This window comes from Podarcis muralis, chromosome 13, assembly GCF_964188315.1.
Source record: "Podarcis muralis chromosome 13, rPodMur119.hap1.1, whole genome shotgun sequence".
Taxonomy (NCBI): Eukaryota; Metazoa; Chordata; class Lepidosauria; order Squamata; family Lacertidae; genus Podarcis; species Podarcis muralis.
Window position 1 is genome coordinate 19,259,615 of NC_135667.1, and position 27,115 is coordinate 19,286,729.

General features: G+C 49.5%; 1 protein-coding gene and 1 non-coding gene across 4 annotated transcripts in view; both read right to left on the reverse strand.

Annotated features, from left to right (window-relative positions):
- Positions 1–356: 356 nt before the first annotated feature.
- TTYH1 (tweety family member 1) overlaps positions 357–27,115 on the reverse strand; it is a 62,890-nt gene continuing 36,131 nt past the window's right edge. Inside the window, exons 3-14 of one of the 3 annotated variants that reach the window (XM_028751840.2) lie at positions 23,036–23,147; positions 21,058–21,278; positions 18,949–19,044; positions 16,803–16,875; positions 16,408–16,483; positions 12,925–12,980; positions 11,463–11,555; positions 11,196–11,288; positions 9,678–9,820; positions 7,325–7,516; positions 3,540–3,618; positions 357–1,530 (exon numbers count right to left, since the gene is read on the reverse strand). In XM_028751840.2, coding sequence (XP_028607673.2) covers positions 1,450–1,530; positions 3,540–3,618; positions 7,325–7,516; positions 9,678–9,820; positions 11,196–11,288; positions 11,463–11,555; positions 12,925–12,980; positions 16,408–16,483; positions 16,803–16,875; positions 18,949–19,044; positions 21,058–21,278; positions 23,036–23,147 — 1,315 coding nt within the window. In that variant the 3' untranslated portion in view covers positions 357–1,449. The remainder of the gene's footprint in view (positions 1,531–3,539; positions 3,619–7,324; positions 7,517–9,677; positions 9,821–11,195; positions 11,289–11,462; positions 11,556–12,924; positions 12,981–16,407; positions 16,484–16,802; positions 16,876–18,948; positions 19,045–21,057; positions 21,279–23,035; positions 23,148–27,115) is intronic. The other 2 variants (XM_028751841.2, XM_028751842.2) reach the window with 2 other exon arrangements.
- TRNAK-CUU (transfer RNA lysine (anticodon CUU)) lies at positions 18,191–18,263 on the reverse strand. The gene has a single exon. It is a non-coding gene; the product is annotated as a tRNA-Lys (tRNA).

Sequence of the window (27,115 nt, forward strand, 5' to 3'; positions counted from 1 at the left end):
GTACTGTTGTCCTGTACAGTTCTACAGGACTGGTATTTCAAATAGCGGCTGAAATTTTAGGATGCCAAATCTGCAAAACAAAAAAGGGGTTGCAGAATTTAAACTGCCCTGTTCTTTCATCTGCACTAGGCTCCCAAAGCCTGCAGAACATCCTTCTCCAAAGCTGGTGCCCTCCAGATATTTTGGACTACACCTCCCATCATCACTCACCAACAAAGGAGTACTAAGTGGGGTTGATAGGAGTTGTAGTCCAAAACATCTGGAAGGTGTTGGGCAAGGCTGTCCCAGAAGGATCCGGAGGACCACACACACACAGAGAGAGAGAGAGAGAGAGAAAATCATACGTAAACGCCATGTAAAATAAAGTTTCCCTTTTATTTTTAAACTGGGCAAATTCCAAACGCTTGTTAGTGTTGGGAGGGGGCTCTAATTCGGAGCAAGGAGGCTGGTGGGGAGCAGGGCTGGTTCTGGGCCCCTACTGGACTCCCCTCTTTCCTTGGATCTCCCTGGTGGGCCCAGCAGTGTGCGCCCCACCTGTCTGGGGTGCCCACAGTGAGAGGGTGCAGCAGGGATGAGTGTCTCTCGCTGGGTGGCTTAGCAGTTGCCGTATCTCAAGCTCAGATTTTAGCCTCCCTCGCCCGCCTGCGCTTTCAGCCTACCCCTCGTTTCGTTCCTTCAGCCCCTGCCTCCTTTCCCTCCTTCGCTGGCTCTCGTTTGCACACCCTCGTTTGCATATAAATGTCCATTTGTTCGCTCTATTTTCACCTATCTATCTACGCACTGCCAGCTGTTTCCTGCCATTCCTTCTCTGGGGGCTCATCCACACTTTAGCCTGTGCTTTCCAGGCACAGGTCGGGACTTAGAAGCTCAGCATCTGAGCAATTCGGGTTTTCCCATGGGTCGCTGTTTGCTCCGACTGGGCGGGGAAACGGCAGGGGCAAGGGTGCTCAGACACAGGGCTCTAAAGCATGGAAGGGGCCTGGCAGGAGCAGAGGGGACCTAAGTGCGGACAAGCCCCCATTCAGGTACCTATTCACCCATTTGGCCTTTGACTTGGCTCACCCTTGTCCTGCCTTTCTTTTCCTTCTTTCTATTACATTCTCCTTCTTTGATCCCCTTTCCTTGGCCTTTTGCTCACTCATCGCTCCTGCTTCTATTAATGCCCCATATATTCACATACGGGACATTAATATTCATATATGTGTATTCCTATATATGCATGGGAATGAGATATAACTGCTCCTCTCTCCTTTTCTCTTGCATTCTTACAGAAGGCAGGCAAATGAAATGAGTGAAGAAGAGATCCAAGTGAAAGGGGGTGGGGGGCAGACAAGACGCAGCGACGTGGCCAGCCTCATGGAAAGAGGTGTGTGTTTTGGGGGGTGGGATCTGCTCTGTGTTAGTTGGATGGCATGGAGGTGGGTTGGGTCGGGGTCTTCTGGGGTTCATCTAGGGCAAGAATCCGGTCCGGTAGGGAAGGTCCACTTCTTCGCTAGCACCGACGTAAGACGCTCTCATGCTGGGAGAATACTGTGGAGCGATACATAGACATAGAGTAGCGGGGTTATTATTACCCAAGAGAGATATCACAACAGCAATAGGAGCAGCTGCAGGTGGGGAACTTGTGGCCCTGCAGATGGCACTGGACTCCCAGCTCCGATCAGTTCTCAGGACACAACCACACCTTTAAAGTACAGTGGTACCTCAGTTTACGAACTTAATCTGTTCTGGAAGTCCATTCTTAAACCAAAACTGTTCTTAAATCTGAAATACAGTGGTACCTCGGGTTACATACGCTTCAGGTTACATACGCTTCAGGTTACAGACTCCGCTAACCCAGAAATAGTGCTTCAGGTTAAGAACTTTGCTTCAGGATGAGAACAGAAATCGTGCTCCAGCAGCGCGGCAGCAGCAAGAGGCCTCATTAGCTAAAGTGGTGCTTCAGGTTAAGAACAGTTTCAGGTTAAGTACGGACCTCCAGAACGAATTAAGTACTTAACCCGAGGTACCACTGTATATTCGGAGTCGAGAGTGGATTTCATGCTCTTTATTCAGCTCATAGTGGTGAAGAGGAATGGAAGTTCCCCCGAAATGTCTGCTTTATATACATTATTTACACAATGGGCCCCACGTGATTGGCTAATTCCAGGATTCACCTGCAGGCCAATCAGGTTGCAGATTCACTTCCACCTGGAGCTGGATTGGGTGGCTCCTGTGGACCAATCAGACTGCTGCATTCTGGATCCGATTGTTCTAGGACCAATCAGACTGCTGCATTCTGGATCCAATTGTTCTAGGACCAATCAGACTGCTGCATTTTGGATCCTATTCAACTCAGTACATAACAAAATCGAGGCATGCTTTCCCTATTGAGGCCTCCTGCCACCGGTGCCCTTCCACCGTTCGGATGCTGTTCTTAGACCAAGGTCAAGTTCTCAAACCAGGACACTATTTCTGGTTTTACGGAGTTTGTAGACCAAATTGTTCTTAAACTGGACTGTTCTTAAACCGAGGTACCACTGTACATGACTCTCCCCTAAAGAATCCGGGGGAGTGTAGCTAGTTGCAGTTGCTGGGAAACGTAGCTGTGCAAACTACAGTTTCCATGATTCTTTGGCGGGGGGGGGGGGGGAGATGTGCTTTAAAGGTAGTGCATGAATGTGGCCAATGGGAGACTGCAGTCCAGCAAATTCTGGGGTGCCATCTCTTCACTGCTTTGTCGTTCTCTATTCACCGGCAAATGCATATGGCAGATAAGCAGGACTCGGGTTGGGGAAAATGAGCCGGCAGAATATCTGAACATTGCCTGAGCATTTCTGCGTCACATGGCCCTTTCTTCAGATATTACTAACAAGTGCTGCCAGACAACTGTGGTCGCACAGGTTATTAGCAGCATCCAAAGTTGCCCTCCCGTCCCCCTTTTATAGGTGATGTGCTCATTGACCACAGAGTATACCAATTCCTCAACCCAGCATTCTATATTTGGAGACTTTGTTTAACCCTTCAGGTCCATTTTATTTTTTAAAAAAATTGCAGCCTTCTTGGCAGTTGACAAGTGGTTATTCCATGCAGAATTCCTGTACAATTGCATCAAACTGCTTATACAGTAACAACAAACACAATCCCCTTTTGCTTTCCACTGTGTATATATGGTCCTGTTCTAGCAAGAGGAGTTTTTAATGTTTGATGTTTTATCGTGTTTTTAATATTCATTTGGGAGCTGCCCAGATTGGCTGGGGAAACCCAGCCAGATGGGCAGGGTATGTATGTATGTATGTATGCATGCATGCATGTATGCATGTATGTATGTATGCATGTATGTATGTATGTATGTATGCATGTATGTATAAATAAATAAATATCATCATCATCATCATTATTACATTCTGGCTCACCAGATTTTCAATAGGCCCCCCTCTACTGTTTTCGCAGCACAACCATGGCCACAAAACTACAATGGTTTGTTCTGCAGCCGCTGTGCCCGCTGTGTATCACCCTAGTGTGCCACATCTGGGCCCCGTGCAAAGCTGCACACTTACCGAAGGGGGTGGAGAATGGCGGTCAATGAGGGGGACGCTCTCAAATCGAGGACTGCCACTGTACGAAGCGCTTTGACTCCTGCAAGCAACACCGACAAAGAAGCTGAAAACAGGTCCCTCCCCCCTCCCCCCCGCAGACCGCTACCCCAGAACTGGAAGGTCAAATCCACTCTCAGAGATACTCAAAAGTCTCTACTCTGCCTGTCTTTCGCAAGTTCCCAGAGAACAGGCAAATTTATATGGTTCTCGGTTTATTTTGGTCACAGTTCAGGAAGCCATAAACCAGAAGGCGGATCCTCGTTTCACCAAGGCGAGATTGATACGCCTGCCTGGGCTGTGGATGCTCTTTGTGTTTTGGAGTCAATGAATTCCCTCCTTCTGTCATATATATATAGAACCATGGAATCGTAGAGCTGTATGTGTTTGAATGTTTAATGGGAGAACTCCACTCACAGGGTTTCATATGCACAGGCACAACTTGTGCAATTCTTCCTTCTCAGAAAAAGGGAGGGACAGAGCCGGCCCACCCAAGAGGCAGGCTGAAGTGCTTGCCTCAGGCGGCAGAAGGGCAAGGGCGACGTTCTGCCTGTCCCACCACTTCTGCTGCTGCCACTGAGAGAGAGGTGCTCGTGCGTTTGCAATTGCCACTTGTCATCCTTGCCCCTGGGCAGAGAAGCCGGACAGCAATGCTGATTCCTGCTAAGTCTGGCCCTGGCTCCTGCTGAGTTTGGCAAAAGCCGGGGGTATTTTTCCGTGCCATGTTACTGCTCGGATTCCCTGACCTCCAGGGCGGAGAAGCCAAGTAGCGATGCTTTAAGGCTTCCCAAACATGGGTCTCCAGCTGTTTTTGGACCACAGTTCCCACCATCCCTCATCACTGGTCTTGCTAGCTAGGGATGATGGGAGTTGTAGTCCAAAACAGCTGGAGGCCCAAGTTTGGGAAACCCTGCTTTAAGGAGTGCCTCAGCTCCCTTAGGTGGCAAACTGAGATGGGCCACGGCCTGGGAAGGTGAAAATATGGCGGAAACGATACTGTACTCATACACAGTAGGAGGAGGGCAATGCTTAACCCTCTACTATACAAAGAGGATTCACAACCCAGGTTAAGTGAATCAGCCAGATCTAAGAAAAATCTGGCCCCGGTCGCTTCACCTTTTTTTTAAAGTGGCATTTGTAGCACATTCTGATCTAAATCTTGCCCCAGATGTTGGGCCAGGGCAGTAACAAAACAGAACAGTAAAAGGGTCACGAGAAGGAGGGAAGGAGAAGAGTAAAACAGAATGTTTGTTTGAGAAGTTTCGCCTACATTGGGAAGGTTTTGGGTAAGAAAATGAGGAGCAGCTGAGAATACTTCAAAAGGGAGAGGGAGGCCTATGCTGTCCATGCCAGAAGAGCCTCTCTGGATTTGGGATTTGGATTTGGGAAAGCTGGATTTTGGGAAAGCTTCCGTCTTGGGATGGGAATAAGAGGTGGGAATGAGTGCTGGGACAAAGCAGTTGCTGGCTAATTCCTGTGCAAAAAGAGTGGGAATGGGAATGGGAGAGCAGGACACGTAAGTGACAGAGAAGTGAAGGAAACTAAAGGATTCATTCTCCATAACTCCCATGGAAAACTGCTTGAGATGGGCTGGATTGTGGTGGTGATGGCAAAGGACGTCCATGGGTGGCACTTAATGGATACAGGTTTGGGTTGAGGAGGGGCAGCTTTTGAAATATAATAATCATCATCAATCTTTATTACGGTCCAGAGACCCAACAAATCATTACAAAGCAATGCACAGTTCAGACAGCCTACCCCCAGGTTAAACAAGCATTTTGTTCAGACTTAAAGATAGGGATCATTGGTTCTTGCAACCACCAATAAAAACTTCACCACTGCTAATGTTCTAGCATTTGTCTGGTCTTCCAATAGGAACCTGACATAGTGAGCCTCTGATTTTCCCGGGAAAGGTACCAGCAAGGGTAATAGCTTTTGAAATATAAAGGATTGTGGGGGTTGGTTTGGGTCTCAACCACGCATGCGATTTTATATTTGTAAGGCTGTAGTTCGTCCGCAGAAGGAACTGCTGAACGGGTCAAACCAGCCTCTTCATTAAGTCAGGCATCCTGTTATCATCCATCCTCTCACCCTGTTTACATGTCTAAAGGAGCTGGTGAAGAATAGACATGTTGCCATAGAGACTGTTTAGTGATGATGCTCTTTCAGGAGAGGGGAAGTCTCCGACCCATTCATTTGGGTGGATGTCCTGCCATCCTACGGGGCAGGAGAACAATAAGCCAGGGAGCTAGTCTTTCGTTTCAGGCTGATCTGAAGCCGAAAAGAGACACCGAGGCGTGGCTCGCTCTGTGTGCTGAATTCAAAGCTATGGCTTTGGGGACATCCCTGGAAACCTAACGGGGAAGAAAGGTCTGTTGAAGTTGTTAAAGCCAGAGGGTATCTGAACCAGGTACTCTCAAAGCCCTAACTCAGGAAGAGAGAAGTGTAAATAGTTTTATTGTTCTTTGGGAATCGGGTAATTAAAAGGTGTCGGGGAAAGAGGGGTGATGAACAGGGGTGAGCTACGTACTCATGTCACCACATGACAACCACTCCCTCTTTATGACCTGTTTGTGATGTATTGATGATGCTGTTGGAAGTTTATTATGGGAAAGGGGTGGATAAGTTCATGCAACCCCATGCTCAGGGTTCCTACTCTTTTTGTGTTTGAACCTTTGCTTCAACAAATAAAGATCAGGTCTACTGACCGCTGTTTTGCTTCTTTAACTTGGCCGGAGACTCCTTCCTTTGACTAACCGGAGGGACCCTCGGGGAGTGGCACCCCGAAGAGCTGGGCAGTGGAGTAAATCACACACCCCCCCCCCAGGATTTTTTCCTTATCAGAGTGCTAATGCTTTGGGCTCTCCCATCTTATGCTCAGGTGGTAAAGGTAAAGGGACCCCTGACCATTAGGTCCAGTCATGACTGACTCTGGGGTTGCAGTGCTCATCTCGCTTTATTGGCCGAAGGAGCCGGCGTACAGCTTCCGGGTCATATGGCCAGCATGACTAAGCCGCTTCTGGCGAACCAGAGCAGCGCACGGAAACACCGTTTACCTTCCCGTCAGAGCGGTACCTATTTATCTACTTGCACTTTGAGGTGCTTTCGAACTGCTAGGTTGGCAGGAGCAGGGACCGAGCAACGGGAGTTCACCCCGTCGCGGGGATTCGAACCACCGACCTTCTGATCAGCAAGTCCTAGGCTCTGTGGTTTAACCCACAGCGCTACCCGCGTCCCTTATGCTCAGGTGGTATATATGTGTAAATAAAACCATATATCCTAAAGTCATGCCAAATCCAGGGCAAGTACTGGAACCCCTGGGTCCTCTTGCTGTTGGAGACTGGTGTGTGTGCAAGTGTGTGCAAGTGTGCGTGTACACACCTATATACACAAACATCTCTCCGTGTGTTTGGCTTTAGAACACAGGAATGACATGCAGGAGTCAGGAAACGAATGAGCAATGACAGGTAGAGAAATGAAGAAAGCGCGACTGGGAATGAGGGCGATGCTGTAGCAGTAGGCGAGGAGGAGGAGGAGGAGGAGAGGAGGAAGGAAAGGAAAGGGAGAGGAAGCACTCAGATGCAGGTTGGGAGGGAGGGGTGGGGACTGCCCTCCCTTCCCCCCGCCACTCGCGCACTCGGATCTGTGCCGGTTGCTGGCTGCTCCGAGCCCCTCCCGCCTCGCAGGGGGCACCGTGACCGAGCGAGCGGGGAGGGGGGGTTGGGAGGTGGGCGCTTGGGGCTACTCACATGTACTGTGAGACGGGGGCGTTGGAAATGGGGGGGGCTGAGAGGCGCAGGCTGCCACGGCTGCCCCAGCTTGAACAGTGGCTATAGGAGCCGGGCAGGGTGGGCCCGGCCCCCCCCGCGCGCACCGTCGGCTGCCTACGTGCCTGGGGCGTGAAAGGGTCGTCGTCCTCCATGTCGTCGTAGTCCGAGTCCCTAGACGGGAATCCGAGGAGAAAGAGAAAAAGAGAGAGAGAGAGAGAGTCAGGGGCAAGGTTGGCAGGTGTGTGGCTGACTTCTCAAGAAGGGTGTGGCCCCACAATTGTACTCAAGAAGCAAGAGTGTGGGGTCCTCTTTTGTACCACTAGGCTCATGGCAGGCCATGTGTCCTACTTTACAGAGAATGCTTCTCTCCTTGAAGGATTCTTTAAAAAAAAATAAAATTATTATTATATCTTTTTTATTATTATTCGAGTTCGGGAATTTTGCATACATTATATTATCTCCTTCCAATTTTTAAATTTCCCGTACAATTTTTTCCTTTCCCTCCCCCCCCCCCATATCCATTGGAAGGGTTAAAACAATTATCCTCAGCCACGGGCATAGCGTCTTCAGTTTCCACCAAATGTCTTTTGTTCTCCTTGAAGGATTCTATACCTTCCAAGTGCCAAAGAAAAAATGGCGGCCATGCTCTCGCTCCAATACAGTGTTTTTCGGGGCCACAATCCCATGCGGCACCCAAAAACATGTGTTCTTGAGCACCGGGTGAGATCACGTCCCCCAAAAGCACTTTTTCCAGGGCGAGGGCGAGGTGCAGGTCACATGACGCACTTGGGAGCATGTCCTGGAATACACACGTTTTGCATCGGAAAATGTTGGACGCTAGCAAAGGGCAAAGCCCTGATCCACTGCGGTCCTGCTCCAAATGGGGACCCCAACACCTGGAAACAACTATTCTGAACTGGGATCGAAGCAAGGGATGAGGAGTTAATGTTCCCCTACCCCTGCACTCGGTTCCAATTGTACCTGCAATTTCCTTTAAAAAACCCATTTGCGCAACTGTGTGAATAGTGTGATCTCTAGTTTGGCCCTGATGCTAGACCAGAGCATAGGCTGGTCAGTTGGCTGGGGCTGGCGGTGGGGCTTCTTTATCAGTAGGAGAAGCTTTTCACAGAATGGAGGTAAGTATCATCACCCGCTAAATGCCTGCACATCAAGACAGACGGTTAAATGCACAGACAGAAAAGCTAGATAGAAAGCTGCCTGTTCAACCAGGCTGCAACCCGCATGTCAGATGCTGCAGCTAGAATGCCTCTGGCCACAAGTTGACCGCCAAGTACCCTTTTGCAATTTTGCATGGGAACACGACCACACACCTAGCTGATGCTACAGCCCGACTGGCTGATAGTTATCCATCTCCCAAGATGTATTTGCTCATGGCTTAATTGCACATAATTGCACATAAAATCTGACCACAGAAATAAATACTAGATTGGGAAGGCAAATAGCCACTTGTCCGGTTTTCTGTGGCAAAGAAGAATCACCTCCAGGCAAATCTTAATGATAAAACAATGAACAGGGAGGTGATACAAAGACTACTGCAATCGACACAAGATAATATCACCAAGCGCTGAACCACTGGTATATTACGAGTGAACTCTCTATTTACTGTGTTTGCTATTGTTTAAGATAAAACCCATTTGGGAAAGAAACTACTTTTGCCATTTTTATGGATGTTCATTGCTTGTTTACAGGTAGTTGCCTTGGTGATATTGTCTTGTGTCGATTCCAGGCAGATCTGGCAGGAAAGCAAGAGGAGGGGCCAGAGCTGAGCCTTGGAGGACACCGTACAAATGCAAAAGGTCCGAGTTCACTCTCCTATTGAATCAGACCAAGGGGTCCATCCATTCCAGCATCCTGTCTCTCACAACAGCCAATCAGATGTCTTCTTTGGGAAGTCCAAAGGCAGTGTAAGAAAGCCATCGCCCTGTCCCATTGTCCCCCCCCCGGCAACTGGACTCCAGCTCCCATCAGGCCCAGCCAGCATGGCCAATAGTCAGGGTGAAGGGAACTGTAGTCCAACAGCATCTGCATTATGGCTCCGGCCAATGGCCCATCCGGTCCAAGCATCCTAGCTAACCAGGTGACATAAGTACAAGACAACTTCATATGTTCAAGTTTTGCAAAAGTGAGCTGTTGTTGTTGTTTGGTGGGGGAGCTTTTTAAAGTCAACAAATGACCAACATAAGATGATGTCTGGACAAATAGGGCAGCAGCCGCCCCGCCCCTGTGGGATAATAAACTTTAATGGGTCCATTTGCAAAGTTGCATTAAATCTGATGCCCAACTCGATGACGCCAAGGCTGTGGGTGCTCACCTGTTCTGGAACCTCTTCCACGCCCGGGGCAAACTGCAGACGGCAGTGGTGAAGGAAAGGGCAGAGAGGAAGGAGAAGAGGAGGAGGAAGAGCAATCCTTCCATGCCATCGTAGCACAGCCCTTTCAGGGCATCCACATAGTCCTAATAATAATAATAATAATAATAATAATAATAATAATAATAATAAATTTTATTTATACCCCTCCCTCCCCGGCCAGAGCTGGGCTCAGGGCGGCTAACACCAGTAAAATTACAATAAAAATATAATGGGGGGAAAACCCAATTTAAAATACAGGTTAAAATACAATTTAAAATGCAGCCTCATTTTAAAAGTAGCCCATAGATCAAAAACATAAGGGGAGGGAAACATAAGGGTCAGACTGAGTCCAAACCAAAGGCCAGACGGAACAGCTCTGTCTTGCAGGCCCTGCGGAAAGATGTCAAGTCCTGCAGGGCCCTAGTCTCTTGGGACAGAACGTTCCACCAAGTCGGGGCCAGTACTGAAAAGGCCCTAGGAGAAAGAGGAAGGCACATGCAAGCGCACAGACACACACACAGAGCAGGGTTAACAGGGCGATGGGCCTGCCCAGATGCTCTTCTCAATAGCTTCTTTGGTCATTCTTAAACTCAGTTTCCCTAGAGCAGGGCTGGACAGACTTCAAGCTTGTAGGACCTACATTAAGATTCTTGGGGGGGGGGGGGGTTAACTAGGACCCTGGTGGTAGCACTCCTGTTGCAACCCACCCTGGATCAGGCCAAGAGCCACCAGCTGAAGACTAAACTACCAACTCCTGTTTCTCTCTTCCTCTTCTCAGCTGGCAGGATGCTACCTTCTCTAAGCTCCCATGGGCATCTCATTCAAACATACAAAGAGATTCCCAGCTATCAAGAGGCCATTCTCATAATCGTTGGTTCCTTTTTGATGAACCATCAATTGACCGCCCTGGGTTATTAGCCAGCAATAATTTATTCCGAACATTGTCACGAGACAATGTGTTGGATGTTCGGAACAGCTGCCGAGCAAGATTTTGGCTGAAACACATTCGGTACTTTGAATGAAGTTTAATTTGGGCAGTTTGAATGATGCTGTGCTGATGTACTATAATGGATCAATTTGGAAGCTCTCTTCAGAGATGTCAAGCCATGGAGACGAGAGCCACCGTTCGTCAACGGCATTGTACGTGCTGTGAATGACGGACACGGTATTCGACCAAACTGCTGAAATAATAGTAATTGTTCCAGAATAAAACGTAGGGGGTCTTTATTTATTTATTTTGCTTCTGTGTCGGGGTGGCCAACCAGATCCCAAAGGGGAGGATGCAGGCAGGTCCTGAGAGCAACAGCCGCTCTCCCTGTCTTTGTAGTTCCCAGCAATTCGTATTCAGAGGCATCTTTCACTGGTATGCAGCCGTAGAAAAATGACAGGTATAGGACAAGTAGGGAGAAAGGGGTTCAGTGGAGGGCCCAGTGAGTGTCAGTGGATCACTTAAGGGAAGAATAAGAGTGTGTCGGTTACCTTATGAAGTCCCCGGCAGTTGAGCAGAGCAATAAGGTTATGGAATTTGCTTTCTGTGTTGTTCAAAGTGCTCTGGATGGATAAGATGTTTTTCTGCAATGCACAGAGGATGTGAGGAGAGAATCCAGTAGCCCTGGATTACACAGCCCTCTCCCCTCCCCTCATCCTCCTAACCCACCAGATCCCTTTCCAGGCTAAGAGAATCAAGAGTCCAGGCACCCAGCGTTTTTCTGCCCCCCACCCTCCTATCTGGGCATTCCTACTGACCTCAGCTGCTGGGAAATGGGGGATGGCTTCTCTTTCCAATCCGTACAGCTGAGAATGTATGTTGGACAGTGCCCTCTGACACATGGTGAGCCGCTGTAGAAATGGCGGGAGGAACACAGGGCATGTTGGGTTAGAAAACTTCACAAGCCATCCAAGAGTTCTTCTGGCAAGGCCTGTAGCCACACAAGAGCTCATGGGCTGAATGCCACGCTATTCTTTGTGCAGAAAACCACTGAGGGCAAATCCACACCACACACTGAAAGCACCTGACTTCCCCGAAAGAATCCTGGGAGTGTTAGTTTGTTGAGCGTACTGAGAACTGTGGCTCTGTGGGGGAGAAGCTGCAGTCCCCAGGATTCCAGGATCCCCAGGATTTAAATATAAGGTGTGGATCTGCATCTCAATGCCATCTCTTAAGGGCTGCATCTAACTCACATGTCTCCTCAGCGCAAGGATTTACACTTGCTCAGTGGAAATCTCCCCCCCTCACCTGCTTGGGCCCTCCCCAAATATGCAAATCTGGGAACTCCTAGAACAGATTTAGGAGGCACACCAGGGGAGGGGAAGGAGTTCCATTGTGCAAGTTTAAATATTTGTGCTGAGGGGACGTGTCAAGAGGAAACGGCCCTGAATTTCTAGATTAAAAAACAAACATAGCTTTTGAGATTTTCTTTCGCTTTCCAGTCCATTATGGGTCAGCTGAATATTCAGCTCAGCAAATCATAATGGGCAGAACTCTTGTTTATTCCGCAATGTTGCGATGGTACCAAGTGCACCGACATAAAACTAAAAAGAAAGAGAGAAATGGCAGGTTTCTAGTCCCTACTGCTGTGAAGAAAAGCATGGGCAATGCTTGGAAGAAACCTGTGTGCAGTGTGTCTTACCCATAGGTGCTAGGGGTGCAGGGCACCCGGGCGCCGGGCTCTCAGGGGCGCCAGGTCAAGAGTCCAGGGCCCGAGAGTTGAGTCTGAGGAAGAGCCCGTCCGTCGGTTAGAGCGTCATGGCGGGCTTTTCTGCTGCAGGCTCCCCTGCGCCATGAGTTTGGGGGTGAGCAAGCCAGGGAGACGCTGAGGTGGCCAGCTGGCTCCGCCCTCCTGCGCGCCTGGGACTGGGCAACTAGGGGAGGGGGGTGCCGGGCGGATCTTTGAACCCCGGCGCCACATATGCTTAAGACAGCCCTGCCTGTGTGGGTATGTGGCTGGATGTGGGAGCAGAGGGGTGGTTGGACCACATGGGTGGCCCATGGCGTTTCAGGGTCCTGCATAATTCTTTGCCCTTCTTGACACAAATGAGAGTGAAACAAAGATTGCATGATGAGATTTTCTTAATTTTCAATATTTGGACATAGCGGTCGATTCTAACATTGCATGGTAGGGAGTTTGGGATAGGCTGGCCCAGAGTCACTCCACCCACCCACATGCAGCACACTTCTTAAGCCTTAAAGAAGGGAGGGGAAGCCTACCTGCTGGAAAGGGTTAAAGACGTCTTGGCTGCAGGTTAAGTAGTATTGCAGGATTTCTGTGGGATTGGGAAGAAAAGAAAAAGGAAATCAGACCGTGGCTCCCTATCAAGGCACCAGGCTTTTCCCGTGCCCCTCCTGGATCCTGTGTTTGTTTGATCTAACTTGGGTTTTACATGTTTAAAAACAGGGTCTCTGCCCTTGATAGCAACAGGACAGGACAGGTGGCACTTTATGCAGGGGTGGGGAACCTTTGCATGCCACCACCCCTGCCTAGATGTTGCTGGACTACAGTATCCATCATCCCTGGCCATTGGCCATGCTTGCTGGAGCTAATGGGAATTGCAGTTCACCAATATATGGGGTCAATATGGCATGCAGCGGTGCCTTGGTTTTTATTTCATTGTTGAGTAGCTGCTGTGGGGAGAGCTATGGGGAGCAGTTGGGAAGGGCCGCCATTCCTTCTCTCACTCTGGACAAATATTGCCTCCCCTCCCCTTGCAGCAATCATTAACTCCAGAAGCGCAGGCTCCCCTATGTGCCTAAGGTGGTGTTACAAGAATGGTAAGGTCTCAGATATAGAATAAATACTCATAAATGCACACATATCTAAATATATGAACCATGTGTCTAAAATAGTATGGGAGAGCAATCCTGAAGCCATTTTGACTCTCCCAATGACGTCAAATATTCCCTTGCAGTAAGGGAGGCAAATAGGGAAAGCCTTCCCATTGTCTTTTCCCTTGCAAATTCTGTCTGAAGGGCATATTTGTGAATGAATAGGGTGAGCCTGTGACCTGGACTCAGGAACTAAAGTATTGACCATCACAAAAAGAATGGCCAGGCTGCCCAGGTAATGCAGTCAGTGACCATTATCAGGTATACTGGCAGGCAGGATTTCTGTTGGAGACCGCCTCCTTCTGTGATGTATGCATGATGTTTTTTGGGGGTCTTGGGCTACAGGGTGGGCAATTTCAAAAGTCTATATAAGGGCTTGCGCCCCATTGTTCTGGGACCCTCCTGCCTCCTGCATGTGGTTGTGAGCACCCTGTTGCAACAGTTCCTTGAATAACAATCAGGCTTACTAGCCGCTTTGCTTCTCAAATATACTCTGGTTGGCCTCTGTTATTTTCTCCTACCGATAGGGAACTCACTTAAGGACTGTATACAGGCTCTGGAATACCCCATAATGGAAAGGCAGCAGTTTTTCTTATAACAGTGGTTTGCCTTTGGGAAGGGGAGCAGGCAGGATTTCCACCAAGGCTGCAGCAGGCGATGATTTATACTTCCCTGCATGATGGTCCTGGTGAAAATAGGCCCGCCTTGTGGGCACAGTGACTATTAATAATTTTAAAACCATTTCCAGGTGCTGGAAAGGTAACCTCGGAGCTATCACTGCAAAGCGGGTGTTCCCGAGCATGGCAAATTGCGCTGGCTGAAAAGCTGACATGTAATTATGGATTTTGAAGGGGGATTGGCTAATCCTCAGGCATTTGACTCTATATGGCTCCCATTCTTATACAGTGGTACCTCAGGTTAAGAACTTAATTCGTTCTGGAGGTCCGTTCTTAACCTGAAACTGTTCTTAACCTGAGGTACCACTTTAGCTAATGGGGCCTCCTGCTGCTTACACAAGGCAGGAGTCATGTTGGAAGGAAGGGCACTTCAGTCTAAATGATTGTGTTTCTATGACAATGTCAATGCGCCTGTAGCATGTCACTCAGTTTCATGAAGGGGGATCCAGGGCTGGCCCAATACATTTGGGCACCTGAGGTGAACCACAAAAGGATGTTCCTCCTCACTCTGCCAGGGAAGAAGGGGGGTAATGAAGATCCACCTCATGAACAAGGGGTGGTGGGAAATAAAGATCTACGTTAGAAACAAGGGGGGAATCAAGTCAACCCAATGGTTAAACTAGGAATCAAGGGCTGTCATGGGGGAAAAGTGACTCACTCTGATTCATGACGGGAGACCCTGGAGGGCAGCCCCCACCTAGGAATGGGAGGAGACCAGCAGCACCTCTGAGAGGCCACTGTGGAGGCAGAATTGGGTGAGAGGGGCTGCCAAGGAGATGGCAGATCTAGACTGGAAGAAATGTGATACTGATGCGTTCCTTGGAGGCCGGATTTGCCGCTCCTGTGGATCCTGCTGCCTAAGGTGGTCGCCTCACCTTGCCGGCCCTGGGAGGACCACAACCTCACAATAGGAGGGGATCAATAAAAGGGCTCCGTTTCATTGTTTGCTACTTTGGATAGTTGTACCGGTTGTAGTTCAACGCAGTGCTAAAGAGATTTCTGCTTGCTCAGTGGAAGTATCTCCCCTTTCCTCCCCCCATGGGCTGTTGTGGGGGCTCTCTCCACCCTCCAGAGTAGGTCTGAGGGAGGCGTGAGATCAAAAAGATGGGGAGAAAGCCCCACTGTGCTAGTGGGGATCCTTGTGCTGGCTTCTGCTAAGGGAACCAGGGGGCTTGAATCCAGCCTATTTATTATTAACTAGATGTCTCCATCAGAGAACCTCTGTCATAGGCCCATTGAGAAGCGAATCAAGTATTTGGAAAAGTATTACAATAACAAATATCTCCTGGCAGAAATAGAATGAACCTTGTAAAACAACAAATATAATGGGGTTTTTTTGATATCTGACGAAAACAAAGAAAGAAATATAATAACTTGGAACTGTGTGTGAAAAAATTGTAGAAACAATAATACAGTGAGTCTAATCGGAAGTTAAATATGTTTGTTTTGCTTTGTTTTCCCCCCTTCATCTTCCCCCCCCTTCCCTTCACCCCCCCCTTCCTCTTCTCTTTCTTTTTTCTTTTTTGTGTTTCCTTTCTTGGTCTCCCCTTTTTTGATACGTTAAGAAAAAGATAAAGAGAGAAAAGTGTATTATGAAAACCTCAGCAAGTTAAAAGTGATGTTGTATAATTTCTTTATTAGTATTTATAAAATGTTAAAATTGGTTAATTGTAATGATTTGAGGTTGCAACTACTGTGGTCCCCCCCCCTTGTTATTGTTGAACTCTAAATAAAGTTTTATTCTGTTAAAAAAAGAGAGAACCGAATCAACTGGAGAACGAATGCCCCACAAAATACCCTGGGTTTCAATTCTGGTAGACATGGATGTTAAGTCTGGGTGACAATCTAGATTGCCTGAAATAGGTTCAGCCCAAGGAAGGCCTTGCAGCTGAGCAGGCAAGTCAGGTGTGAGTTTAAGCCAGGCTTTTCAGGTAGGGTTGCCAACTAACCAGTGGGGGGAAGGAGCAGGGGGGAAGTCCCAGTCTGCTCCTGTGCCTTTAACAGCAGACTTGATACCTGCAAAATTTGGCATTGGAAGCTTTTCACAGCATGGAGAGAAACATGATCGCTGGTGAACCTCTACACATCAGGCTTCTGCAATGAAGGCACAGCTTGAAAGTTGTCAGCCCTGCTCCCCAAATGCTAACCCACTTTTACTTTTCCCTGAGCCCCACGGCACTTCCAGTCCTACCTGGGCTGAGTCCAGTGCTGGCTTGGGTTGTGTTCATCACATAGCCATCTGGCTCAAAGCAGAAGTCGCTCAGTCCCTGAAGGGAAAGGGGAAGAAACAAATGTCTCTTTGACTGCACTCAGTCGCTAGCAGGATCTAAGCAAAAATGTGTGACTGCAGAAGGTGGAGTCCAGCACCTTTGACAGCTGTGGGTCACTCTGATAGGCATCACAACAGAAGGCTCAAAGCTGGGATGGTGGGGGTGGCAGCTTTGATCCGCAGCGCATGGGAGAATGTGGAGGGTTCAAATAGAGATTTTTTTTCGGGGAGGGGGGCGGACTTTGAAAGGAAATAGTGATCTAGGCACTGTCTCTGCCAAATGTATTAAGAGAAAACAACAACAGCCCCAAACTCACCACAGCAGCTGCTGTCTCCAGCCCCATGGAGCCCCAGCTCAGGATGAGGACTAGGAAACTCATGACAGTCATTCTGTAGGCAGGAAAGAGAGAGGAAGGCACTCAAATGGGCACTGACGGTGGTGCAGTCTGGGCAGGACTTTGGGGCAGAAGCCAATGGCCTGGCTCAGCTAAATGAATATGAAGCATACCCTCTAACGTGTACCAGTGCAAAACCGGGTTGCTTGTCTTCCGGGCTGTGCTCCCATGCGAGTCATTTGACCCACGTGAGAGCCACTATCTCGCACGAGACGCATGTCTGGCCGCGATCTCACATGTTTTTTAGATCTCAAGCTCTTGTGTGTTTGGGGGCACCATGTTCTTGCATGAGAGCGTAGCCCACCCCCCCCCCATGGGATGTCCTGATTTAATTGGGACAGTTGATGGATGTGACCCATCCATGCTGGCTCACCTCATTTGGAATTACAGTGGTACCTCAGGTTAAGTATTTAATTCATTCCGGAGGTCCGTTCTTAACCTGAAACTGTTCTTAACCTGAAGCACCACTTTAGCTAATTTGGCCTCCTGCTGCCACTGCGCCGCCGGAGCACAATTTCTGTTCTCATCCTGAAGCAAAGTTCTTAACCCGAGGTAATATTTCTGGGTTAGCGGAGTCTGTAACCTGAAGTGTATGTAACCCGAGGTACCACTGTAAGTGAAGGAGAGAGCGAAGTGGGGCAAGTGATTCTAAGATCAGAATCTAACATTACATAACTATATCATGGGGCTGATGGGAGTTGTAGTCCAAAATGTCTTGAGGGCACCAGGTTGGCCAAGGCTAGTGCAGATGCAATCTGGTGTGAGCACGCTGCCTAATTACCATGAATTAGGGGATATTGCCATGGTTTTGCTTCAAAGGGCTGCTTAGTTTGGATTTGACACACAAATACTAATAGTCCTTGATAAGTTTGGATGGTGTATGGGAAACCCGGCTGCAGGAGTGCCTGGTGCGAATGCTTAGGAGACCGGAAGTGAGCAAGAGGGCTTAGAAATGGTGAAGACATCGATGCAGGAGGTGGGAAAGAGGTGTGGAATGGTGGAAGGGCCTTTTTGGTGGTGGTGGTGGGATTTGGAATAGTAGGGGCAATTGCCCCAGGTCTCATACACGGAGGGGCCACATCAGTATTGGCAGATTGTACCACTGGGCAGCGGGGAGGGGAGGACACTGACAGAGGCTGCAATGAGAAGGAAAGCGGGGGTGTTGCCTTTGTTAAATAATCAAGTCCTGAGCCAGGGAAAGCATCCGGGTTGCAAGGTCTCTATGGGGTTCTGATAGAATCATAGCATCGCAGAGTTGAAAGGGCCCACGTGGGTCATCTAGTCCAACCCACTGCAATGCAGGAATCTTTTGCCCAACGTGGGGCTTGAACCCACAACCCTGAGATTAAGAGTCTCATGCTCTGCCAACTGAGCTACCCCAGCTGTGAGGTCTGCAACCTTGCAGGTCTACTCCTTTGCCTCCCCACTCAGGCTCATCTGGGATATTGGCAAATGAAGTGAGTATTGCAAGCAGATCCCTCTCGTCTAAAGGATCTTGCAGTGCTGCCTTTTGGAATGTCTCGCTACCCAGTTGGTGTGCGTTTCTGCACAGCAAACCTTTACGTTTTGATATTAAACATTCCCCTGTCCCCCGAGGGAGGGCCATACAGCTTGAAGCCCGCTGATGTTTTGTTTCAAACGAGCAATTCCTCAGTGCATCCCTGTTGGGTGCGTTTAAGACATGAGTAGGCAAACTAAGGCCCAGGGGCAGGATCCGGCCCAATTGCCTTCTAAATCCAGCCCACGGACGGTTCAGGAATCAGTGTATTTACATGAGTAGAATGTGTCCTTTTATTTAAAATGCACCTCTGGGTTATTTGTGAGGCATAGGAATTCATTCATTCCCCACCCCCACCCCCAAATACAGTCCAGCCCCCCACAAGGTCTGAGGGACAGTGGACCGGCCCCCTGCTGAAAAAGTTTGCGGACCCCTGGTTTAAGACGTAAAACGCCTTGTAGATTTGCTTCCTTGTCTCCTCCCCGCCCCCTTGCTCCCTCTCCCCTCTTCTCAGTTGCCACCTCCCAACACCAGCAGCTCCCGGATGTGCCCGCCAGATGGCGCACTCACACGATTACCAGCCACTTGATCTGCTTCGCCAGCCCCAGCAAGGTGAAGAGACAGATGATGAGGTCCAGCAGCAGCAGCAGAATGTAGGCCAGCCACCTGGGGTGCCAGAGAGCGAGAGATGGGAGTGAGGATGACGCACTCGGCCCGCTTCTTCCACCTCCGACCCTTCTGCCCCCCTCTTGCCACTGCCAGGTTGCTCCCACCCCTGTAGGCAGCCGGCTCTGGCCTCTGCCATCAGCCAAGGGGCAGGGGCTCCTTATATTCAGCCCCTCTGTCCTACCAAGCCTCCCAAGCAGTGGTGCAGTGTGTTAAGTCCTGAAATTCACATGCTCTTCATGGCACCAAGCAGCAAAAATGGGTTTTTGACCAACGCAGGCATCATGGCAAAACACTCCCCAAGTTTCCTTTCCACGTCCTATACCTCCTGCTTTTCTGAACATCCAGGCTGATTAGAAGACTTAAAAGCTTTCTCACTGTTTTGCAGGCATAGGCAAACTCGGCCCTCCAGATGTTTTGGGACTACAACTCCCATCATCCCTAGCTAACAGGGCCAGTGGTCAGGGATGATGGGAGTTGTAGTCCCAAAAACATCTGGAGGCTAAGTTTGCCTATGCTTGCTGTTTTGTGACATTATTGTTGATCATCATAAAGCAGTGGTTGGTTCTCAAACTATTCCCCCCCCCCCTCTGGATCATGCTTTCAGAATAAAAATTTGCTCGCGCCCCACCAATTTATTTTTTTTAATTGACAAGTAATACTTTGGAAAACAAAAAGAAAACAATCCCTAGCAGTGCTTGATTTATAACACAGGACACAACTGCTTTATAATACGGTCATGGGGACATCCAGCAAGTATAAAAGAAGGCAGCTACACATAAGAACATCGTTCATTCCCAAACACTTGACGTTCATGCTCTCCTCCTGAAAAGATATCTATCCATATTCTGCAAATAATAATAATAATTTTTTACTATGCCACACTGAAATGTCTAAACGTTTATGAGATTGCCCTTGAATCTTTATGACACACTTGCCATCTTCTCCCGCTGCCCCCTCTGAGAACCACCGTCATAAAGGGACTTTGGGGTTTCCCACCCACCCGCCTGCAAATCATGAGTGGCAGTTCAGCCCATAGTCTTACAGACTAATGTAAACCTACTTTGTTCTCTACTTAGCTTATTCGGGGCCCCTCTGGACTGGTGTTTTATTACAGGTGTGTTCAAGGACATGTTATTGACACAATGATAGTGTGTTCAAGGCAGGTTCGCTCTGTATTTATTAAATTGTTCTGCTGTGCTTCCCCAATCCTATCACATGGTGGCTAATTCAGAAGGGCCAGAACAATTGCAGTCCACAAAGGTTCTAGGATTTAAGCAGGAAGTGATGTGATGTGCACTGATGGGAGATGTGGATTGTGTTAGGTTACAAAAGCCTATAGACAGCTGGTGTTTTTACTGTTGATAAGATTCTCGAGGTTGTTGTTTTGTTAGGGAATGCATGAATGCTGTGTTGAACTCTGTACTTATTCCAAGTCGCCTAAAGAGTGTTTTTGTACTAATAAATCCGAAAAGCAACAATGAAAAGAAAACCTATGCTCCCTGGAGTACACTTTTTCTCATCATATATCCATTTCTACAGAAACCCTGTCTTCCTGTCAGCACTAACACCCACCATCATTCTTCCAGCATTCCCCAGTGCAAAAAAAGGTAAAGATAAAGGACCTCTGGACGATTAAGTCCAGTCAAAGACTGTCTATGGGGTTGTGGTGCTCATCTCACTTTCAGGCTGAGGGAGCCGGCATTTGTCCACAGACAGCTTTCTGGGTCGTGTGGCCAGCATGACTAAACCGCTTCTGGCACAACGGAAGCCAGAGCGCATGGAAACGCTGTTTACCTTCCCACCACAGTGGTACCTATTTATCTACTTGCACTGGTGTGCTTTTGAACTGTTAGGTTGCCAGGAGCTGGCACAGAGCAATGGGAGCTCACCCTGTTGCATGGATTCAAACCAACAACCTTCTGATTGGCAAGCTCAAGGAGCTCAGTGGTTTAGACCACAGCGCCACCCGCGTCCTCAGTGCATGCTCTTCTTCAGCACCCCATATCTCACCTGTAATCTTCCAGGTAGCCGATTTGTTCTGCTAGGACGCTGGGCGTGCTGCGTGCCTCGCCCCAGAAAGGGATGCCATCCAGCGTTTGCGCTACTGCCTCGGCCTGGCGGCGTGTGTTCCGCACCACGGCCACCAGCTCAGTTCGTGGGGACAGCGTCTCCTCCAGCTGGGTCAGCTCCCCTCGTATGGTCGCTGAAAGCAGCTCCACCGTCTCAGACACCTGTGGGTAGAAAAGAGGTGAGTCGCAAAGCGAGGTGTAGGCAAGGAGGAGAAGCCATATGCGCCACATGGCATCGTGTGGCGTGCAGGGCCTTGGCACAGATTCGTACACCAGACGCCCGTGGCAAACGCGACGCATTGTGTCCCATGTGCGCCTGTTCACACCGGACCCGAGTGCCAAGCTGCGCTTCGAGAACAGGCTGTCCTTACATCGGCGACAGAATGACTTAACCACAGGGTTAGTCCTGGAGATTGGCTCCCATCTTGCCAGCACTGCAGAACCTTTTCTGCGCTATTGCGGGGGTTGGCGGGGTCAGGCTCTGTGACCTGGATTATGCAAATCAAACGTATTTGCTGAGATGTGTTCATTTCCTTCTTCGCACAGCCAAAGGGAAGAGGACATTTGAAAGTTTATCAATGGCTATGAGGTGCAATATGGAGGAACGCCTTTCTGCATTCAGAGGCGAGACTCCCACTGGTTGCATCACACCAAGGGGGTCATTCGGTGAGCAGCGAAGACAGAGCGTTGCATTAGACTGACTCGCACCCTTGGCTTGCCAGACGCCATAACTTTGCCTTCCACACAGTGGGAGGGAATCCAGTGTCGTGTTCCAATGTTTCTTCGGTGCCTGTATTTTTGCTTACCCAATGGAATCACCCCCAAACCCCGCACACTATTCTGGGGGTTCTCACAACCTCCCAGAGACAATTTCAGGCATGTGTGTGTGTGTGTCAGTGTGCAGGAAGAAGGGGAGGAAAAGCCATGCTAGGCCAGCCAAAGTCCTTGTGTGGGCTTCCAGTAGCAGGATGAGTTTGTTCAATCTGAACCAATGAGTTTTCCCACACCTGGTGGAGGCTGTTCTGTTAAGGCCAATGGGCTAGTGCCCCACCAACGTCATCTCAGCCCATAGGCTGGTGGGCTGGCTGTCGTCCTTCCTGTTCCTCACTCTCCGTTCTGTCATTGTAGAACTTAACAGGGTGGATGGAGGACGAGTTGGCTCTGCCTGTCCTTGGCTCTGGCGCCACCTACTGTTGGCCTCCCTGCCTTCTGCCCTACCAGTCCCAATAGACACTACCCATCACTGCCTGTGCCACATATGGCATTCTCATTCCATCACCTGTATCACCAATATGCTACAGGTGTTCACCTTTAACACCAAGCGCACCAGGCCTGCCCTTCCAATTTCCCTACAGGCTCTGCTGCTGACCCCTCTGCATGCTGACCAGGCAGGTCTGAAGTGGGATCTCTTCACACATTGGGCTGGATGTGCTTAGACATCTCCTATGCAAACTGGAGCCCTGATCGTTCAGGGTTCTGGTTCATCCGTAGGATTTTAAGTGGGTAATAGCTGAATACTCAGAAATCTCCCCTTTGGACCTTCTGCTCAGGGTGCTAAGGTTTTGTGGTGTAGCCAGAAAGGACAGGGCTGGCTTGCACACATCGATTCCTCCCTATACATGCTCTGATAATGTGTGGAGGTGAATGCCTAGACACGGCTTAGCGCTTGCGACAATCTTAGCCGCCGTGCGCCATCATATTAGGGGCATTTGCAACATGTCGGACACATGCTGTGCACATGTCCGTGGAGGGAAGAGGCATGAGTCAAATACCAGTGATCTAGCCACGGGTTGCTTACAGCCAATTTCAACCTATGGTTCTTCTCTGCAAGTGGAGCACAGGTTAAAAGCGTATTCAGGGGTAACTGACCATATAAACAAGTGCATGGGGTTTCCCCGCTCGTTCGCTCACGCACTCACCAGAGCATCGATGGAGCTTAGTGTGTGGTTGGTGTTCAGCAGCGAGTATGTGACCTGGTACACCCCATCGTTGGTCTCGCTGTTTCCATAGAAACCGATGCCAATCCCAGCACTGTGTTGGGGGTGGAGAGAGGCAGAGAAATGGATCAGCATGCATGCAGGGTTTGCAGCTGGCATAACCCCGTTCCCAAAACAAGGGGAGGGTGTCCCTTAAATCCTGCATGGCTCCATATCTGTGCTGCTTGTGCCTGTTTATACCGGGATATAAGAAGCAGAAAGTCCCAGCTGAATGAGGCCAATCACCCATCGAGTGCAGCATCCCATTCTCACAGTCTCCAAGCAGATGTCTATGCGGACTTGAACGCAGGTCCTGCACAGCCCCCTAACACTATGTAACATGGAGCTAGAGTGGCCACGTGTCCTACTTCACAGAGGACAGTTCTCTATGTGAAGTACAGAGCCCAGTTTAAAGGAGGTGAATGCGGGAAGGGCCCTTGAAGCTGGCCGTCAACAGTTAAGCACCTGTCAGAAGAGGCTCCAAACAGCCCCTCAGTCTCGACAGTTTCCCACACTCTTTGATTCAGAGCTTGCGCATTAAACTGGAAATGCAGAAAGCAGGTGTTTCGCCTGCTTCACCTATGCTATATTCCGGCTCCAAAGAGGTGTTGATCATTGCACAGTCTTTGAAGGGGAGCCTGCCGCAGGGCTTCTCTCGGACCCAAAGAAGGGAGGGAGGGGGGAGCCTGGAATCCTGGGACTCAGCTGACAGTGCGCGGAACACAGCATAGCAGGAGGCGAAGGTGAGGCTTTCCTAAGCAGGCTGCCGCTCTCCCCTTTTTGCAATCGCTTGCACCGCTGCCATGATCTGTGGCGAGGGTGGGCAAGGACGGGCAAGGGAACGCAGCGGACATGTGTGGATGGTAACAGGCACCTGTGGACTGGGGGGGGGCAGGTGCATATTGGATGTGCACTCATCCAGCCCGTGCTTGCAAACGGCTGTGTAGCCGTGCTCCCGAAGAACCCAGGGGAGGAACAAGGAGGGATCCTCCTGCAGGCACAGCGGAGGGAATCTTTGCCGAAAGAAAGAAAGAAAGAAAGAAAGAAAGAAAGAAAGAAAGAAAGAAAGAGTCGCATCAGGAGAAGTGCTAGTGCAGACGAGAAGAGCAGGAAGAGACGAGCGCAAAGATGCTTTGGGGGAGCAGCATCAAGCCAGGGAGGAAAACGTCTAAGCTCCTTATGGCAACTGGCTGGGGATTGGGAAGGGATTTGCGCAGAGAGGGAACAAGTGAGTGTGAAAGGAACGGTGCACAAGAGAGACCCGTTATCTCCCCCCCTCTCTTTCCTTCTCTCCCTCCCTCGTCCTGGATTGGGCCACCTATCTGTGCCTGGCTCCTGACAACCGCGTTTGCCCACCCCCTGGCTCGCTTCTTAACTGTAATTATGAGCATGCCGGGTGGATAATTACAGTCTTTCTGGTAATGACACAGGCGTGCGCAGAACAGCTGCAACCAAAATGTATGGGGATTAGCACAAGAGGGACCAAAAATACCGGTGGTTCTTCCTTCAGTCAGAACTGCCCTTCTCCGCACATTCATCCACCTGAGCTGAGCCACACTCTGAGGGGCAGCTCGCCCGAGTTCATGGATGGCTAGTTTTTGTTATGTGGCGATTTTTTCCTAGGCTAGGGGTTTCTTGTTTGTTTGTATTTTAGTATTTTATCCAGGTTTCCCAGGGTTATGTGCAGGATTGGTGATGAATCAGACTGGATGAATGCACAACTCCTGCTCTTCTTCCATTTATCTCTCACAACCTGCCTCCCTTTCCACCTGCTGCTCTACCCCAGCATCCTTAAGGTAAAGGTAAAGGGACCCCTGACCATTAGGTCCAGTAGTGGCTGACTCTGGGGTTGTGGTGCTCATCTCGCTTTATTGGCCGAGGGAGCCAGCGTACAGTGGCTTAGTCATGTGGCCAGCATGACTAAGCCGCTTCTGGCGAACCAGAGCAGCGCACGGAAACGCCGTTTACCTTCCCGCCGGAGTGGTACCTATTTATCTACTTGCACTTTGATGTGCTTTCAAACTGCTAGGTTGGCAGGAGCAGGGACCGAGCAATGGGAGCTCACCCTGTCGCGGGGATTCAAACCGCCGACCTTCTGATCGGCAAGTCCTAGGCTCTGTGGTTTAACCCACAGCGCCACCCACATCCTTAAATGCCACTAATTCAGTGATACTATACTGACATTACATACACATGTGCTTGTCAATAGACACTTTCTCTGATCCCCCATGGCATGGATGGGGAACCTGGAGCTCACCAGATTTTGCCAGACTCCAGTTCCCACCAACCCCACTCAATGGTAGGGGATTATGGGAATTGTAGTCCAGCAACATCTGGAAGGCCTCCTTGTGATTTGAACTGATTAGTTCATGCACTACTTTCTAGAGCAGGAGAAAAACAAAATGTTCCATTTTCTATGTGACTGCCTTTTAAATATTTGAAGACAACTGTTATACAATGCCTCTTAATGGTTACTTCTTCAGGCTAGACATACCTGCCTTCCACCTTTCCTCATAGGGTTTGGCATCCTGGCCCCGCACCCTCTTTGTCTTCTAGACGCATCCCACTGTTTCTATATCCTTCCTAAAATGGGCTACCCATTTTAGGTGCTCCAGGTGAGGCCTGACCAAAGCCGACTAGAGGGGCTCCATCATTACCCCTTGCGATCACAGCAGTATATGGCTGTGTTATGCCTTTAAACCACCTTCGAAGCATATCCTTCCACTCAAAAGAATTCTGGGCCCTGCAGTTTATCCCTCATGGCGTCGCAATTCCCAGAAACCCTTAGCAAACTACAGTGACCAGTATTCTTTGAAGGAAACAATGTGCTTCAAACGTGCTTTCAAGGTCTAGTGTATACATGTTGATGCAACCCAGAATTGCATTTATCCTTTTAGCTGCTGTACTGTTGTTACATCAGTGTTTGAATTATTGGGGGGGGGGTGATAGGCAAGTTCTTTGTACCCCCTCCCCAAATTTGGCCAGATCATTGGTGTCTCATAACCCTACTAAAAATAGTAGCAAAAGGGGCTTTTTGCAATAGGAAAGAGGTAGCTAGGCCAGGCCTGTCCTCCCTTTGAGTCAACATTGAGTTACGCTCCATGGGCTGAGTGGGAATCAATCCTTTTCAGGGAAGATCACTCTGGCAGGAGTTTGGCTCCACACTGAACTCACTCAAGCAACCTCTCAACTAGTCACCTCATCTGTCTGAGTGCCCAGGCCCTTACATCCATTCCTGGCCAGCTCTGAGGATCCAAGGCTGGCATCAGGGCCACGATCCTACCTATGCACGGGGCACCCAAGGAGGTTGTGGGCATGCCCGCGAGGGAAATCTCAGTTGGCACGCCTGGCCTGAGCTCTCCCCCAAATCCTGGAGCCAGCAGTGCATTCACAGATCCACCTGCTCTCCCTTCACACCCCAGCCCCCAGCCATTCTTCCTTTCTCTCTCCCTTCACACACCCCTCCATTCACGTACCCACCCAACTCTCACACAGGTCTTTGCCCACCCCCATCTTTGCCTCTTTCAGTCACACCAGGCCCTCTCTTTCTCTTTCTCCCTAAATCTCATTTCTATGGCAACCACCTCCCTCCTCTCCTCGCCTTGCAGGGTGGGGGAGAGGCAGCACCATTCTCATGATAATAGAGCTTTTTCATTAGATGGGAGGCAGTTCCCAGGCTGAAGGGTGAGGGGATAAAAAAAACCAAAAAACCATGGTGTGGGGTGGGAGAGTGTTCCTGGCTCCAATCCCACCCCCTCCACAGACCCTCTCTATCTACCCCTCTCTTCCCAAAGGAGTTGGGAGTCTTGGTTCCCACACTACCCTTCCCTAAACTCTCCAGAGCACATTCCAGTGGGACAAGAAAAAAGAAACTTGATATATGGGCCTCAGGAGTCTCAAAATCTCCATGTCTGGGAGATTGGTCAATTACCTGTTCTGGATAGGTTTGCACTCCCTCTGATGGAGCAACTTTGCAGCTTAGGGGGACTCCCTGATCCATCTTTGTCACTGGAGGCTCAAATG